Here is a 17,227-nt window from a genome sequence, read left to right on the forward strand (position 1 = left end):
TACGATCTAAATCATCGACATGGATCAATAACCAAATTGATTGATCTACGATCCAAATCATCGACATGGATCAACTACCAAATTGAAGGCTGAAGAAGAAAAAGAAGAAGGAGTTCAAGCCTTTTCCACCCACTTGATGAACAAAGTCTTGAAGGGGGGGCATCAGTAAGCATGGAAATTTGATCACCAAAGTTAGAACCTCAATATACAATTCAGATCATCGACATGGATCGATGACCAACTTGATTACTAATTGATTAGAGATCAAAGTCAAAGTTCTCGATGGTCAATGAATAGATATTTGGTCAAACAACTCACTAACTGTCAAAATCAAAACTTTTGTCAAAATCTGAATCAATTATCAAGATCATAGCCCAATCAACGATCAAGAGGAAGTTGATTGATTTGGGCCACTATTACTACCAAATTAAAGGAAAATGCCACTTGGATACCACCTAAGTACCACACAAGCAAAGCAAAAGACTTAGTTCTACCACATGTTGCTATCTCATGGAGTGAAGAGTTGGCTCTGCCACATGTCACAATCTCATGAAGTGAAGACTTGGCTTCTCCATGTGTTGAAATCTCTTAGAGTAAAAGCTTGGGTTTGTCATGTGTCTAAATTTCACCAATTGAAGACTCGGTAAAGAGAGATTGAAGGAGAAAAATGTTGAACCACCCCTCACCTCTATATAAATAGTGAGTTCTCTTTGCCATTTGATGGAGCTTAATAAGAGTCACTAAGTTTGGACAGTTGAAAAAGAATCTCTATGCTAGAGAAGAAATTCTAGAGGTTGAATCGCTCGAATATTGATACTTTATTAAACTTTCACTTTAGAATCACAACAAGAAGAACGTTCTTGTCGTTACTCTATTGTAACTCAATTTTTTCATACAGAAATGCGAGACCAAAATTTTTATGCAAGCACCAAGTGAAGATTACCAAATGTATCAAAATCAAGCCAACATTACTTCTTCTATGAAGGTGGTCCCAATTTGTCAAGTGGATACCAAATCAAAAGGTTACTAGAGACAGGACATGAAAATCATTTGAAATTTTCTCTCTCTATGTTATACTGCTCTAAAAGGTTGCATTGTTTTATGAGTCATCTCATTTGTATGTCTCTGTAACACGACTAAAAAGTGCAAATATGGCCTCTATATGAGTCATACTTGTCAACCTTGTTCTACAGTCTTACATGACTCATGATATGTCCTTATCTCACACGCTACATGCTTTATTTACCTTGAAATTTAACAACTGTATATTTTGAAATTTTACATATCCTTGAAATTTTAACAGGTGTACATTTGAAATTTTACATGTCCTTGACATCTTAACAAATGTATATTTACAAATTTTACATGTCTTTGAAATTTTAACTAGTGTATATTTGAAATTTTGTGTCCTTAAAAATTGTAATAGGTGTATATTTGTTGAGCAAAATAACAACAGTATTTTCTAGGTTGTACTTTTAATATAGTGAAAATTTATATAGTAATTGATAATTAGTTTAGACATAACCACAACTCACTTAAAATCATTCACATTTGTGTGTTTTACTCCTAATTCGTGTCGATCATGGGGTTGAGAATAGGGTTTTTGCATATCAATTTGTTGATCTTTTTTAGTTGCATGGGGTATATTCATTAGTCTCCAAGAGTAACACAGGACTATTACAATCCAATTATCAAAAGATAGTGACATTATGTATATCACTAGTTGCTTCCCTCCAACCATCTCCCTATCCAAGTAAGAAGTGCGGATCTAAGGCATCAATTGCAAAGATACTCAAAATGCATCCCGTGAGAAATTTTTATGACAATAAAATAAGGTGGTTGAGCAGCCTCTAAAATATATGCAATCTTATTTTGTGTCGCTTATGTTGTTCATTTATTAAAACAAACATATTTTATTTTGTATTTTATAGGTTGGAATATGTTTCTTAATATTTTTTATTAATAATTCTTTCTGTTGGATTTTTGGAACTGAGAAAAATTTCACTAACTTGATATAATTTGAATATATAAACCTCTATTTATAATAGAAGAAATAAGTAAAATCCAATTTCAATTAAATTACCCTTGTCTCAGTTACACCCAAAATTAAATACTAAAAGATAAGTTTAAGAATAATTGAACAACTGGACATCAATATAAGACTAACATAACTAAACATCTCTAACCGAGATTTCTATGAGACATCTCTTGTGACTCTTGTAAGCCTCCACCATATTGATTCTGGCTCTGTGCATATATGTTCTTCAACACTTTCATTTTGTGCTTTACTTGCTTACAAACAAAAGGATCAATTGGATTTGGTTTGTCAATCAACCCAAATCAGAATTGAAGGTATGAATGCCATTTTTACTGTTTTTAGCTTTCTGTAGTTGAAGCTCGGCATAGTCGAAACATGTATGGGCACTGAATTCCCTCGTTACAGGGAAATTCGGTGACCATGAAAGTAAGCCTTGGCATGATTGAGAAGATGCACAAAGAGGCCGACAAGAATGATTCTTCCGAGGACTGCAAAGAGCTTCGACAGTGAAACAAGCCGTACCCCTTACTCTCTGATTAAATTCTTGATTCAGTGATTGTAATTTTTTTTTTTTTCGTACTTCCAGAACGATGAGGAACTAAATTACCTGCCCAGAAGACCAAAAATGATCTCTCAATAAATTGCCAGACGTCCAAACAGTCCGAATTATAAATAGAAACTTCAACATTTATCCAGTTGAAAGGTCGATGAACAATTCAACAATTTCCTTTCTTCGTCTTTACATCCAAATTCACAAATCCAATCGCGAATTTCTGGTTTCAGACATTTAAGATTTAAGGAAATTTACCGAGTATGAATCCCTTACTTTTGTCCGTATCTTTCGACTCTCTCGTCGATCCAGTCTCTCATGTCCTTGAGGATTCTCTCGCTGTTCTCGTCCAGCTCCCCCTGTATCAAAGAATGGTACATCCCTTCGTACAGCTTCAGCGTCTTGTCCTCGCTCGACGCCTTTTCATACAACATCTTGGACGACTCGGGGGACGACACTCCGTCGTCCGTCCCGTGAGCCGTCAGAAATGGCGCCGTCACTCGCTCGAAGTTCGCTTGTATGTAGTCGCACACTCTTAGCAGTTCCCTCATCGTCCCCACGCGAGGACTCCCGGTATATCGTCTTGGATTCCCCGCGATGATCTTCAGCTTTTCCGGATCCTTGATCGACTTACCCACCATCTTTTTGTCAGGCATGGCGGCCCAGGTGTCGGCGAGCCCAAATAGCAGTCCATATGCGAAGAGATGAGGCCGGGAAGGTTTCATGTCTTCAGGCATGACGAAGAGGGCAGCCGAGAAGATGAGGCCTGTCCAAGTCCCCGGCTCCGACTGGAAGTACATCAACATGGTGGCGGCGCCTCCAGCTGACTCGCCCAGGAGGAACGCCGGGAGATGGGCGTAGGGCACACGCTTACGCACGCTGAGGAAGAAAGACAGCGAGGTGGCCGCGATCTTCTCCATGTCGCCCAGGTAGCATCGAAGGCCTTCGGACCGCCCGTGGCCGAGCATATCGGCGCAGTACACGGCATAGCCCCACTGCGCGTAGGCGATGCAGATCTTTTGGAAGAGCCAGCCGGTGTCGGAGCCGTAGCCGTGGGTCATATATACTGTACCCTTGATTGGGTGATCCAACGGCAGGAATTCCTGCGTGAAGATCTTCCCGTTGGGAGTGTCGAAGTAGGATTTGGTGTTTTTAACGCACTGTGAGGTATAGTACTCCTCTTCCGGCATGTCTCCCCAGAAGTTTGGTGGCCGCAGAGGCGGCGCTTCCGACGACATCGTGGCTGAGTTGAGACAGCGGACGGATCGGAGTGGAAAGACCTCCACGGGGTTTTAAAGTAGACAGCGTTAGGACAGGCAAGAGGAGGGAACTGGGAAGGAAAAAAAGTGGTTTATACCAACCCTGCGCTGGTTTTGGCCGGTAGGAGTTGGTGTACCGACTTCGAGGTGGTGGAGAGGTCACGATGCACGTCGATGAAGTTTGATTCTTTGATAGAGGATACGGAAACCATTTTCTTTTTGCTTTTCTTAAAAGATAAAGTTTGGTAGATCGAAATGCATTTGTCCTTGATCACCGAGAACTGAAGTAGTACAGGTTCTTCACCATGTTCCATTTGTCCTTGATCACCGAAAACTGAAGTAGTACAGGATCTTCACCATGTTCCAGTGAACTTTTCTAACTAATAAACTCAATATATTTGTTCTCATTAATCTATGTAAAACTATTATTAAATATTTATATCAAAATATCGACTTTAGAAAATACAACTGGTATATTTCCTGCATTGAGCCTTATTGGGAAAATGCAACATTCATAACTGTTGAAGAGACTCAAAAACCAATGTTAATCACTATCAACCTATACTGGCAAAGATGCACAAAACTAAACAATTGAGATGACCTAAATTACGTAAGACTAGTGCACCCACCATGAACCAACCAGAACATCGTTCCAAAATCCAGTGAACATACAGAATCTAAAGAAATTTTCAGCTAGCACATCCATCTAGTAATACAAACCAGTTATGATGTCTTTGCTGGCCATGTCGCTTGAGCGGACATAATGATCCCAACAATAACTCCGAACAGCCCAAGTGCACTTCCAAAGATTTCAATCACCAAAATCTTTACAAAGAGTGAGGAATTCTGGGCATCAGATAATGCACAGCTGCTTCCAATAATTCCCACACAGATCCTGATGAGAGGTAACACATACAGAATAATCCCACACAAAGTAAACGTTAGTGATACAAAATCAAGAGTAGTAGTATAAATCACCATGCTCCATCTTCAATTTCATTCTTGATTTAATTAAATTTGAAGTGATAAACATACCCGCAGACCAGGTTTGCAAACCCCACAATGATGCCAGAACAAAAGATTGCATACCCAGCTCTCAGAGATTCAGGGGCATACATTTTCGATGAAGGAACACTCTCTAACTTGGTTTGTAAAATAATTGCCACAATGACTCCATAAATAGCAACGGCCTCACAAAAAATAACACTGAAAGAGAAGACACACAAAAGATATGTCCACACCACTTGCATGGGAAAAGCCAATACTACATTCAAAGTATAAGAAACAAAACATAGCAAAAAAACACCTAAATAAAAATTAAAAAAATGTCACTTCTGGAAACGTGCATTTACTTTTTAGTACTATATAAATACTATATGATGCAGATGAACCAACAAACCCATATGCCAGCATGCTAGCAGTACACCCAGTAAAAATAATTATGCAATGTGGATAAGATTCATCAACAGTTGGAAAGTAACAGGGTCCATTTGATAACTGTGTATCTGCAGTCTCAATAATGTTGGGTCAAAATTTCAAAACCCCATGCTTTTTTCTGCCTACCAATCATATGAAAGTGGAATAGCCCAAGGTTTGCAGAACTCGTTATTAGTCACACAAAAGTTCAATACAGAAAAGTAACAGACCCATAAGTCATCATACTATCACTACACACAGTTAAAATAGTTATGCAATGTGGATGAGATTCATCAACAGTTGAAAGTAACTAGGATCCATTTCAAAACTTTTTATCTGCAGTCTTACCTAATAATATTTGTGTAAAAATTGCAAATTCCCATGCTTTTTTGTGCCTACTAGTCATACGAACACGGAATAGCCCAAACTTTGCAGAACTCTTAATCAATCTTATAAAAAATCAATACAGAAAGAATGGCATGGTTCAAATTGGCCAGTTTAAAAGGGATGAACAAAACTAGACCAAATTCAGTATGTAAATATGTCTTAAAAAAGAGAAGGCTAATGAAAAAAGAAAGCTAACCTAACTTAATAATAGGATTTTTATACTATTTTAAAAAAGACAGTTGTAAAATTTCAAAGGAAAGTATGATGAACATAACTGTTGAATCAGAAAAAGTACTTAAACCAGAATACATGTTCATCTAACTGAATCCAAAGTAAGAAGAACCAGTGCCTTTGATTCATTCAATTTGCACATAATTTGGAATTTCAGATAACGTGGAGTCTTAATGTATTAGTCATGTGGATCCACCAAATCAAGTTTTTCAATACATGAAACTCTGATCAACAAATTGAAAAGAAAAGATAGTTACAGTTATGATCTCCTATAAATGTTCTCTTGGCTTAGAGGGACTGCGAATTAGAAAGTTGAAAGCAATGAATTCAGACTTTCTTGACCAAGTGGTGACGGAGATTCTCCACTGAGAAAACAACACTATTGATATCAGTAATTGGTGTAAAGTATAATTAAAACACTGAGGACTGGATTCCAAGGGGCGTTCCCACCAATAGGTCATCAAGCCTTTGGAGAGCAATTTGCAACAGAAAGAGTTGCTAACCAACAATTAACGGTTCCATGTCCAAAGAAGGCGTGAATATAAAATCCTGGGCAGAGCTTTGGCAAAGCGACAGTAAGATCCAAGCTACTCCTCTAGCCAGAGATAAAAATATCTCAGTCTTTTGATTTAGAATCTCTAGAAACTGGAACCTCAACTTTAGAAGGTCCCTTAATGAAACAGAAACAGCAGAATTCACAAGCCTCTTATCCCTCTTAACTAAGACTTTCACTCTGGATCAGGGTGAAGACTGCCCAATCTGGGGTCCGTGTACCTCAGAATCCTTCTCAATGGCCAGTTTTTACAGCCTTTTAAAACCTCAGTTGCAAGATCCTCCTTAAAATATCAGTACTGTATGGAAGATCAATGCTCCTGCAAAAATCTTCCTCAGGAATGCAGCTAGGAGAAGGATCTTAACGTGCGATGAATTAGAAAAAAGGATTGTCCAGTGGTTAATAATTTATGTAATATTATGTGGCTTCACAGCAGAAACAGCTTCCACATCTTATTCCATTCAGTTCAGAAGTATGGGGCTGATATTTTCAAAGTTTGGCATTGCAGCGTGTAGTCCAAATCAATTCTCAAGCTTTATCCTTCAATTCTGACACAGTCCTTTCCCTAAAGCAGGAAATCAATATAATACCCCCAATTCCAAGCTCCATCTTTTGCAGAAATTGGAAGTCAGTCCTGTGTTTTGTAGAAAATGGACCTAAAGACCTAAAGAAGCTCCACCTTCGCAGCCTCCCCCTCCTGATTATCTCAAATTAAATTTTGAAGATAGTAGTTGCGGAACCCTGGTCCCCATGATGTAGCAGGCATGACCAGAGACCAAACAGGATCTCTTCTCCTCATTCTTTCTGGACCAGCAGGCCTCAGTGCCTCTTAGAAGCAGAATTACTGGCCCTCCTGGAGGATATTTGCCACTTCACCCAAAGTTTCTCTCTGGCACAGATAATAGAAGGAATTCGGTAACAGTGATCTCTTGGTTTACAAATGGAAAGCCCCCACCATGGAAGTTGAGAAACATTTGATAAAATCTCCTCTGTATGTTCTGGTAGAGAGATTACTTGGCAGCACACACTGACACACTGTGTACTGCTAACGCGTTCGCTGACCAACTAACGAAAGAGGGTGTTTCCCACTCTATTAGTAATTGGAACTTCTCTTCAGCTTTAAGCTTTGGGCTTCAGCCCTCTATTTCTTTTCTATTTTTTATGCTTTCAGTGCTCAGCTATTCTGTATCCTATTATTTTTTAGCAATAAAGCTATTCACCGTTTTGTCAAAAAATTAAAAAAAAAAAAATCCTCTGGCAGCACCAACTTGGATCATCTCAAAGGACGAGGTATGAAGTGTGTTAGACCCCCTAGATCAGTGACATTCATTTTTTGTCAGATCCAACTTTTAGGAAATTTACAGGAACTAACAAAAAAAAAATAATTTAAAATGGTAAATGCTTTATGAAAAGACAACAGCAATTTCACAAAGAAGGGCTAGGAGAGCCCTCAATCCCCTAGCAGAGGGAGGGGTCAGCCCACAATGAAATGTTGACAGGAGACACCTCCTCAGCTAATGAATTAGCGAAGCAATTAGCATCCCTTGAGGTATGATTCCAAGACATCTCTAAAGAGTTACCCCCTTAACAAGGTAGGTCCGATTAACTCTTTGAAGTAATATTCAATTGATAGCAGTTACACCTCAACTAAAAGCATGTTGTAGCTGTAGCGTCTCCCAGAAATTGTTGCAGTGTGATCTCATGCTTTCTTTTTCTCTAGCTTGAATAACAGTGAATTCCAACTGATAGCAATTGGCTCACTTATTAACCAATTTACTGTTTGTCAACCAACATTTTACAAGAAACATAGAGCACAGTAATGCTCATTATGAACTCTTGGGCATAGTTCAACAATTTCATCATTAGTCATCAGTTATAAGAACTGGGATGATGGATATTTCAATTCAAAATTTACTGACATGGTAATCACACTTCTCTTGTGAACCCTCAATCGCATTTACCAACAAGCATGGCTTGCTCATATGGGCCACATCTATATTTTTTTTCTTGCTCATCAGCAGGTGCACTTTTGCATATCACATGAAACTACAAACTTGAGGAGTTCTTGGAGAGAACAAATATTCTTTATTAAAATTATTAATCATATCTCAACAACTATGACACACACTTCAACACTACAACAGGCAGAATTAACCACATAATCTTGTATGCCAGAACTTTGCAAGTAGCTGCAATTGTTTTTTTGAAAGATTAGCAATTAGCATCAATTGAATGGATACACCATAGCAATACAGTCGCAATTTTAAGTATGTCTATGACCAAACTGATTATTATATAAACTAATCATGACACAAAGATTTGATATTGATAAGACATGAATAGTACCGGCAGCAAAAGAAATCAAAAAGAAGACAAACCAGGCACTTGACAAACAAAATTACTTACCTAATAAGATTCTTGGAAGTAATACGGGGAGCTTTGATCGCTGCTCCAATCAAACTGCTCCCGGTAATATATATTCCCCTAAACAAGCAAAGCAGTAGGAAACAAATCACCATTGTTCAGAGAAGAAGTTAAAATTTAAGAAAGTCCAGACCCAAGAACTACTAATAAAATGTGGGAATTTCAGAAAATAGATATACGTACCAAGCAGCGCCTAAAACAGAAACGCCAATGGAAACTGCAATTCCTATTGCCGACCACGTATATGGAGAGATGTGGACTGCCATCACTGTGATTTGTTGGAGAGAAAGGTTGTCTGTGCTCCGACAATTCGATCTTCAATTTCACGAAGAAAGCTATCTAAGAATTATATGAGGCATCTATGGAATCAGAGGAACTCTGCTGTTATAGATCTGTAGCAGTAACTGTGACGTTAGGTTCAAAGAGAGATTACAGAGAATGCAGTGTCTTCAAGGATCCAACCCACCTAGCTTCCTGTAGATTGGGGAAAGCTGATTAAGCAAATGATGTATATGAGTCTAACCCAAGTGTCAATGCAAGCAAATGTAATTTTAGACCTTTATTGGACTGATCTCATAAGATCTAGAAGTGCAGAAGTTGATGGACGCCCTGATTGTGAGCCAGACAGATATACATCCATCTTTTTACACACTGACAGTTCCCTATCAGTCGAGCATCCAAAATTCAGAATTTTGGAGAAATTTAGGGGCTGTCAGTATCTCTCCAATTTCTAGTGAATTTCTAATGATCAGCTGCACTAGAAATTGATTTTTAAGCATTATCAGGCCCGTCAGTGCCCTTGCCAAGAACTTTTATCCAGGAAAAGCTAGAACCTGGTTATATATTTCCTAGGAATTTTTACTATAAAATCTTATCAGTGCCTCACTAGGAAATTGCTTCGAAAAGTTATCTACTTCTCCTTATATCTATTAGTAAATTTTACAAGAAAATCGATGGAAATTAATAAAACTCCATATATTTCCATAATATTTCGTAAAACAATATATAGAACATAATATCAAATAATAAACTTTAAAAAAATATTTTATTTAAAGAATAAACTGTTCATGTTAAATTAACTACTCCACTAGTATCCCACATGTTAGCTGTTATACTGTTGCATGATCAGCTAATTCTGCTTGCTCATTTCTCCTTTTTCTTCTAGATGTTGAGGTTGTAGATTGATCTATTTCTTCTTCCATATCATCTTCACCTTCTTCTTCCTTATTAAATTTCACATCATCCCTGATAACTTCAACTAGTTCCCCTTCTTCAACCCTTTATCACTGTAATATGCTATCCTTGTCTACGATCCTTCATCACTGCAATCTGCATTGGTCCACCTAAATGATGTTCCTGTCACTGGTATGATTGTGCAAAAAATGCTGATATATATCAAATAATCTGTACTAACATACTTGTGCCCCGGAAAATTAGTATGAAGGGCTTGGTAAAAAAACTTATATGGAAGGGGGAGGAGTTGTACAATAAATCACTCACAGAATAAAAACCATTAAGAAGTAAGAAAACCCTACAAGTCTTGTCTTGGGCAGAGCAACATTAATATTCGGCAATTGCACAGAATATAACCCATTGAGAAGTAAGGACGGTATTTGAGTGGAAGAATTGCCAATAATAGAAAAGGAAGAACAACCTAATATCCGAGAGATCGACTTCAGCAGGGAACGCATAAAAGCGAAGAAAACACCATATCTGTCCACGTATGCTAGATCCGAACACCAAAAATGAAATAAAGCACTGAAAAAAGATAGATTTCCATCCAACTCCTTTGGATAAACCAATAATCCGTAACAATACTCAATAAAAAGTCATAGCCTCAACGATCCATATACGAGAGAAAAGAAGAGATGGATAGGGAAGGAGAGGATTGTTACCGGTTCGGTAGTGAGATTTGCTGGGAGAAAAACCCAAAAGATTGTCGGGGACGTGAAAACGAACAAGCTTTTTCGACAGGGTCAGATTTTTAGATTAAGAGAGACACGCGGATGATTTAGAACGAGTAACTTTTTGTAATATATTTAAATAGAACATCTGTTTGATAGATAATTAACCTAAGTAAGGTTCTTACACTTATAAAAGTGATTTAATGTGTAGAATAAAATATATTAATAAATAAATTAATAAAATATTATATTATATTATTTAATGATTATAATTTATTATAAATTAATATAATAATTCTGTGTGATTAGAATAAATTATAAAATAAATAAAAAATAACATAAATGAATATAATAAAGAAATAAATTATTTTTTAATAACATAAGATATATTTTAATATTAAAAACCATTAATTTAATATAATAATAAAAAAATTAGTATAACAAATAAATAAATATATTATTTTATCAACAATATAATATATATTTTTACATATTATTAATTAATAATATATTATCATAAAATTTAAAATCATTGGTTTAATTAATTATAGTACTGGGATAATTAAACCAAAATAATTTATTAAATATTTTATTTTAATAATATTTTAATTATTACTATTAAATCACTAATTTAATACAGTAATTATAAAATAAATATATTTAATAAATAAAAATAATTATTTTATAACTACAAAATATAAAATATTTTTTTTAATAACAGTAGTAACTAGGTACCCCTACCTAGACCTTCAACTTCTAATCAACTTATCCCAGTTAATTGATCAATTTTTTTGTACTTTACTTTGCTTCACATTCGGACGCTGGCTCCTTCTGTTCCGTTCCGGTTCCGTGTTCAGAGGACGAAGTGGGAAACAGGTGACGTGAAGGGAGAAACCGCGGCCGTTGTCTTTTGTCTTCGTTGTCCATTCTGTTGGGTTCCGAGGCCTCTGCTCTTTTCGAGGTTTCTTGGTTGGTTGCATCATTCCTCACAACGCTGCACCAATCAGGACTGTTATCTTATTCTCTCAGGGAGCCCCCACTAAATTCCCATGACTATTCCCCGTTTTCATGGCCCGCCACTTCTCTGGTTATCGCCTCCACCGGATGGATTTTAGAGTAAGGATATGGGCGCTCGAACATTTACTCGGCATTTACTCGAACACGTCGGTTGTAGTTTCTTCATTTGGTAGGATGTGGGCGTGTCGACTGTCGAGTCCTAGTTTTGATTAAAATCACAAATGGGGTTGTGGCAATTAGATTGAAGATTGGGACTCTTCTTTGTACACGTGGGTTGGTGCACGGGAGGTCAAACTTCAAAAGACGTCTGCTTTCTGTGATTTTTATCGGTGTGGTTGATGACTGAATAAACGAACACAGGTGTTTAATCTATTGATTCATTCCCCTTTGGCTGTGCGCTGCCGCTCACAGGGCACGAGACTAGATTGGAGATTCAGCTTTGTATTCATACAAATCAAAGACGTGTGGGCGAAGGCGGATAGGGCGCTATCATATGATTTCTGTCTTGTGCCCACCTGCCCATCCCGTGATTCTCATTTGGAGCTTGAAAGTGATGATGCTTCATTTATTCCTAAAATTTCCAGTAAAATGGGCACTAGTGAGCTACTTGCAGACTATAGCTACATGGAATAAACTTCAGTTCTTCTCTTCTTGGTGCATTTTACTATTAATCAAAACCCGTATTGAATCTTACTCTTGGCTGGCCTTGGCCTTTGATTGTTTACATCTCTCTGTTTGAAAAGTCATGACTGACGCGACGCCATTAAACTGCACATTCAATAAAGAAATTCATTTAGGGAGTTTTTATAGGATCTATTAATTGACATTTACTTGCTGTATCCTCGGATTTCATGATAAGCGGGATGAATTAAGGGTTCTTTTCGAAGACCCTATTGGAGAAAATTATAATATTGCTTCCCCGGCGGGATATCCGAGATCTTGCACCAATGCATTACCTGGTATGAGGTCCCATACGAGTCATGAAGCTTGGTTCTGTTGCTCCCCAATATCAGAGGAGCTCTGAACGAGATAATTCTACCCGTCGATTACCCAGGTCCCCGTTTGGGAGTGGTAAACTGCTAGACGTCCCGACACCGAAAGAAAGACGAATAAACAGGGAAGAAGGGTAGTTTGGGGATTTTTTAGTTGTCCATTCTATTGGTTTCCTCAGCGAGAGCGAAAGCTTTTGGACATATTGCGCTTTTGCCTTTTCTTCATTGCGATGTTTTGACAGATGATACGGTACTTTTGATGCTGTTGGGGATTTCACGAATAAAAATATCACGCATTTGTCTTTTGTCATTAACTTACAAATGTGGTACTTTTCAGCCAATTAAGCTCATTTGTTGATTAACTTTAATGGAATCCTCATCCCCGGACCTTGCTTAAACTCTATATATCTTCTCTCCTACACCGCCGTTGAGATTTTGGGGTTATCTCTCTCTTCCGCCTCTGCTGAGGTTCTGGGTTTTGAAGGCTGAGGAGATATGGAAGCTGTTATCCAGCCAAAAGGGGTTCTTTCCCTTCCTTCAAATCCCAGAGCTAGAGATTTCTTCCCTTCCGAGAGGCTTACCTTTCGGCATCGCGCCAAAACGAACAAACCCCTTGGTGGTGGTAGGTCGCTATTATCTCTTAGAGAGATAGGAGTGCCCAGGGGACTTTCCGGTGGTTCCAATTTCCATGTGTTTCGCAACAGAGAGAGAAGTCTCCACGTTTGCAAGGCGGAAGCTGCAGCGGACGGATATATTCCTATTAGCGATACAAAAAAGCACACATTGCTGGGCGTTGAGGTTTCGACTTTGAGGAAGGTTATCCCACTTGGGTTGATGTTCTTCTGCATTCTATTCAATTATACCATACTGAGAGATACAAAGGACGTGCTGGTTGTCACAGCTCCAGGCAGCAGCGCTGAGATTATTCCCTTTCTGAAAACTTGGGTTAATTTGCCCATGGCTATTGGGTTCACGGTCTTGTACTCTAAGCTCGCGAATGTTTTGTCGAAAGAGGCTCTTTTCTATACGGTTATCCTGCCATTCATCGCCTTCTTTGGGGCTTTCGGGTTTATCCTGTATCCACTTAATAATCTAATACACCCCACTGCCCTGGCAGACAGGCTCTTAGCTGCATTAGGGCCTAGCTTTCTCGGCCCTGTTGCAATTCTAAGGATTTGGAGCTTTTGTTTGTTCTATGTCATGGCTGAGCTATGGGGGAGTGTCGTAGTATCTGTTTTGTTTTGGGGCTTCGCCAACCAGGTAAACTACTTTAAATAAGCTATGTTTTCGTCGAATTTTGTTCTATTTCTTATTTATGGTTTCTGTTTAAGGATTCCTTTGTCCCCTGTTATGAATTTCATCTAAAAGTGGGGTTTTCTCATCGGGTTTGTATGTTCTGGGGCAAACGACATTTGTTTAACTTGATTATCTTTCAGTTTTGGACTTCATCTAATAGGACGTTTATTTTCTTCTCTTTGTTTTCATCTTTTATTGATAACTTCATCTGATTGTGATTGGTTATGCCTCAAATTATCTATTGGAGCTTTTGTGAATGTTGAATTTATATTCTAGTTACATTTTATTGTGCCCTGTTGTTTTCTGAATATGGAGACCTGAAGTAGGTTCATATCTCTTCAATGAACTAGATATCATATTTCTTGAGTTATCTTCGTAACCTTATCTGCATATCCCCCTCCCCTTTTTTTATTCTGTTCATCCTCTGTTTCTTATTTTACACATTATATTTGTGATGCTTGCATTCCGTGATTTTTTAGGTTACTTACTTACGAGCATATCTAATTTAGTATTGCTTTTCAAGAGTAATATCCTGCATTTAGCAGATATTTTGGAATTTTCTTCATTCCAATCTTCGCTACTGCATTTAGCATATTTTTGAAAATTTGCTTCATTCCCATCACTAGTGTTTTTTGGCTTTATTTACCAATTAGTTTTATAATATGTTAACCTTTCACCATTCAAAAAAAAAAAAAAAAGGTTAACCTTTCATCATCAGAAAGATACAGTTTGTACAGGACAGAATTGTTAGTTAATGTAGTTGCCTGTATAATTGGGGAGATGCAGATCTGTGGGTTCACTTGGAGTTTCTCTCTGTTTTGAATCGGTTTTACAGAAACCCATTTGATAAAAAAAAAAAAAAATAATGCTGCTAGCATCAATATGATTAGTGAAATGTTTTGCATTTCGTCTGATGTTTAAATAACTCATTATTCTTGATGATGCAAAAAGCAATCCTCCATTTGTACTATGTTTTTCTGGTTAACACATTTCCTCTGAAGTCTGAATGGGGTGAGCTCATAGTATAGGGTGAAATCTCAATTCTCAAATCTGACCTTCCATTTTTTCATTACCAAAATTTGACTGCATGTGTATGGTATGGTATCAGCTTTACGTAATTTTTTTGGTTTTCCAGATAACAACAGTTGATGAAGCAAAAAAATTCTATTCTCTTTTTGGCCTTGGAGCAAATGTAGCTCTCATATTCTCTGGTCGAACAGTGAAATATTTCTCTAATCTCCGCAAGAATCTGGGCCCTGGGGTTGATGGTTGGGCTGTATCACTAAAGGGAATGATGAGCATTGTAGTGATTTTTGGTCTTGTGATATGTTCGCTATACTGGTGGGTCAACACTTATGTTTTGAATGATCCATCTCTTCCAAAAGTGAACCGTAAGAAGAAGGTAAATCCTGTTGGTTAGTGTTTTCCCATGCAACATTGCTTCTTCCATATGAAATTTATATAGAGAAATCCATCTCTAATTCTTTGCAGGAGAAACCCAAGCTGCCACTGAAAGAGAGCTTAAAATTTTTACTGTCGTCAAGATATGTTCGAGATCTTGCAACCTTGGTGGTTGCCTATGGTATTAGCATAAATCTTGTTGAAGTCACCTGGAAGTCAAAGCTCAAAGCCCAGGCAAGCAATTTCTTTGCAATTTATTCCCTCCTTACATCTGCTAACCAAGATAGTTTTGCAACACTTATTTGCTTAAAATTTGTTTTCTTACTTATTTTTCAAATTGCAGTTTCCAAGTCCAAATGAATACTCTTCCTTTATGGGTGATTTCTCAACTTGCACTGGGATAGCAACATTCGTTATGATGCTTCTAGGCCGCTGGATACTTGAGAAATATGGATGGGGTGTTGCAGCCATGATTACTCCTACAGTGTTGCTACTCACAGGAGTTGGATTCTTCTCATTGATTTTGTTTGGGCAACCTTTGACTCCTATGCTTGCAGGTCTTGGAATGACCCCTTTACTAGCAGCTGTTTACGTGGGAGCCATGCAAAATATTTTCAGCAAGAGTGCAAAATACAGCTTGTTTGATCCTTGCAAGGAAATGGCCTACATACCTTTGGATGAAGATACAAAGGTTTGTATCCATCCCTCTGGCTTTCACAGATCATTTTGAAATTTGAGAATCTTAAGATGAGGAGTTGCTCATGGTGTCTGATGGAAATGTTACGGATCGATCAGCTTTCTACATGAGTGTCTAACGTTAGACCCATAAAATGGTGGAGAGGATGGGTATTCCTAACTTTACATATTTATCAGATGCAGATTAGATAGCTTCATGTCACATTGTCACTTTCCCCATGCATCTCATTGTTAGGATGTGTTTCTTACCAGCAACTTACACAACAAACCAGAAAGCTAAGAAACATCTACTGTTTATATACGATATACTATAACTACTTTAAGATTCTCAAGAGTTGTTGAAATGTTCCTGATGATCCATCTTGTTGTGGTTCTCTTAGGTGAAAGGGAAGGCAGCCATAGATGTTGTTTGCAATCCTCTTGGCAAGTCTGGAGGGGCATTGATCCAACAAGTCATGATTCTCTCATTTGGGTCCCTTGCAAATTCAACTCCATACCTTGGAGGAATCCTCTTGGTGATTGTTCTGGCATGGCTTGCTGCTGCAAGGTCTTTGGATGCGCAATTCACGGTATTAGAAAAGAAAGAAAAGGAGGTGGAGACAGAAGAGTTTGCCACAGAAGCTCTAATAGAGTCCTCTTCGAATGGGACCAATGGCTCACTAGGCAATGGCTCTCTTCATGAGAAAACTGCGTCAAATGGGTCGGCACTGAAGGCAACACCAACTGATGAGTCTGAAATTTCAACTGGAGGTTCTCTTCCTCTTTCCCAGTAAGAGCAATGTTTTTGGCAGAGGAGGTGTAAGGGTGGGGAAGAGAGGGGGAAGGTGGTCGTTCGATGTTATTTTTGTTCGGTGATAATGCTATTTCGTTTAAAGCTAGCCTCAGGGAGAGAATGTAAGGAACCTAAATTTGGTTCATTTAGAAACTTGTCTTTTCTTTTCCATCATGAATAGGAAATAGACTGCAGATTATCATCATTTGTCAAAGCTTTGTCAAACGAATTGGTGGCGGGGATGTTTTGGACCTGAACCGATTAATTTTTAAGATGAAAGGAAATAAAATA

At 37.9% G+C, this 17,227-nt stretch overlaps 3 protein-coding genes across 10 annotated transcripts; 1 reads left to right on the forward strand and 2 right to left on the reverse strand.

The window, feature by feature from the left end:
* Window positions 1–2,664: 2,664 nt before the first annotated feature.
* LOC137950658 (caffeoylshikimate esterase-like) lies at window positions 2,665–3,997 on the reverse strand. Its single transcript, XM_068797242.1, has one exon. It carries the CDS (start codon window positions 3,824–3,826, stop codon window positions 2,861–2,863), a length of 966 nt encoding a protein of 321 aa, XP_068653343.1. The 5' UTR covers window positions 3,827–3,997; the 3' UTR covers window positions 2,665–2,860.
* A 345-nt stretch (window positions 3,998–4,342) lies between these two features.
* On the reverse strand, window positions 4,343–10,870 carry LOC137949833 (V-type proton ATPase subunit c''2). Of its 8 annotated transcripts, none has more exons than XM_068796037.1 (6): window positions 10,754–10,870; window positions 9,292–9,332; window positions 9,042–9,197; window positions 8,841–8,918; window positions 4,883–5,053; window positions 4,343–4,742 (listed from the first exon to the last, which is right to left on the reverse strand). In XM_068796037.1, the coding sequence occupies exons 3-6, from the start codon at window positions 9,122–9,124 to the stop codon at window positions 4,571–4,573; spliced, it is 504 nt and encodes a 167-aa protein (XP_068652138.1). In that variant the 5' UTR covers window positions 9,125–9,197; window positions 9,292–9,332; window positions 10,754–10,870; the 3' UTR covers window positions 4,343–4,570. The 8 variants fall into 8 exon arrangements, with proteins under 8 accessions (XP_068652138.1, XP_068652136.1, XP_068652135.1 ...); XM_068796035.1 differs by adding an exon at window positions 9,416–9,520 and having other exon boundaries at window positions 9,042–9,332; XM_068796034.1 differs by adding an exon at window positions 9,958–10,201 and having other exon boundaries at window positions 9,042–9,332.
* A 2,352-nt stretch (window positions 10,871–13,222) lies between these two features.
* LOC137949809 (plastidic ATP/ADP-transporter-like) lies at window positions 13,223–17,227 on the forward strand. The gene is made up of 5 exons (XM_068795997.1): window positions 13,223–14,031; window positions 15,203–15,469; window positions 15,559–15,702; window positions 15,812–16,159; window positions 16,545–17,227. The coding sequence occupies exons 1-5, from the start codon at window positions 13,267–13,269 to the stop codon at window positions 16,935–16,937; spliced, it is 1,917 nt and encodes a 638-aa protein (XP_068652098.1). The 5' UTR covers window positions 13,223–13,266; the 3' UTR covers window positions 16,938–17,227.

This window comes from Aristolochia californica, unplaced genomic scaffold, assembly GCF_029961685.1.
Source record: "Aristolochia californica isolate CCGP_79_NKW_82.1479 unplaced genomic scaffold, dmAriCali1.0.hap1 SCAF_14, whole genome shotgun sequence".
Lineage (NCBI taxonomy): Eukaryota > Viridiplantae > Streptophyta > Magnoliopsida > Piperales > Aristolochiaceae > Aristolochia > Aristolochia californica.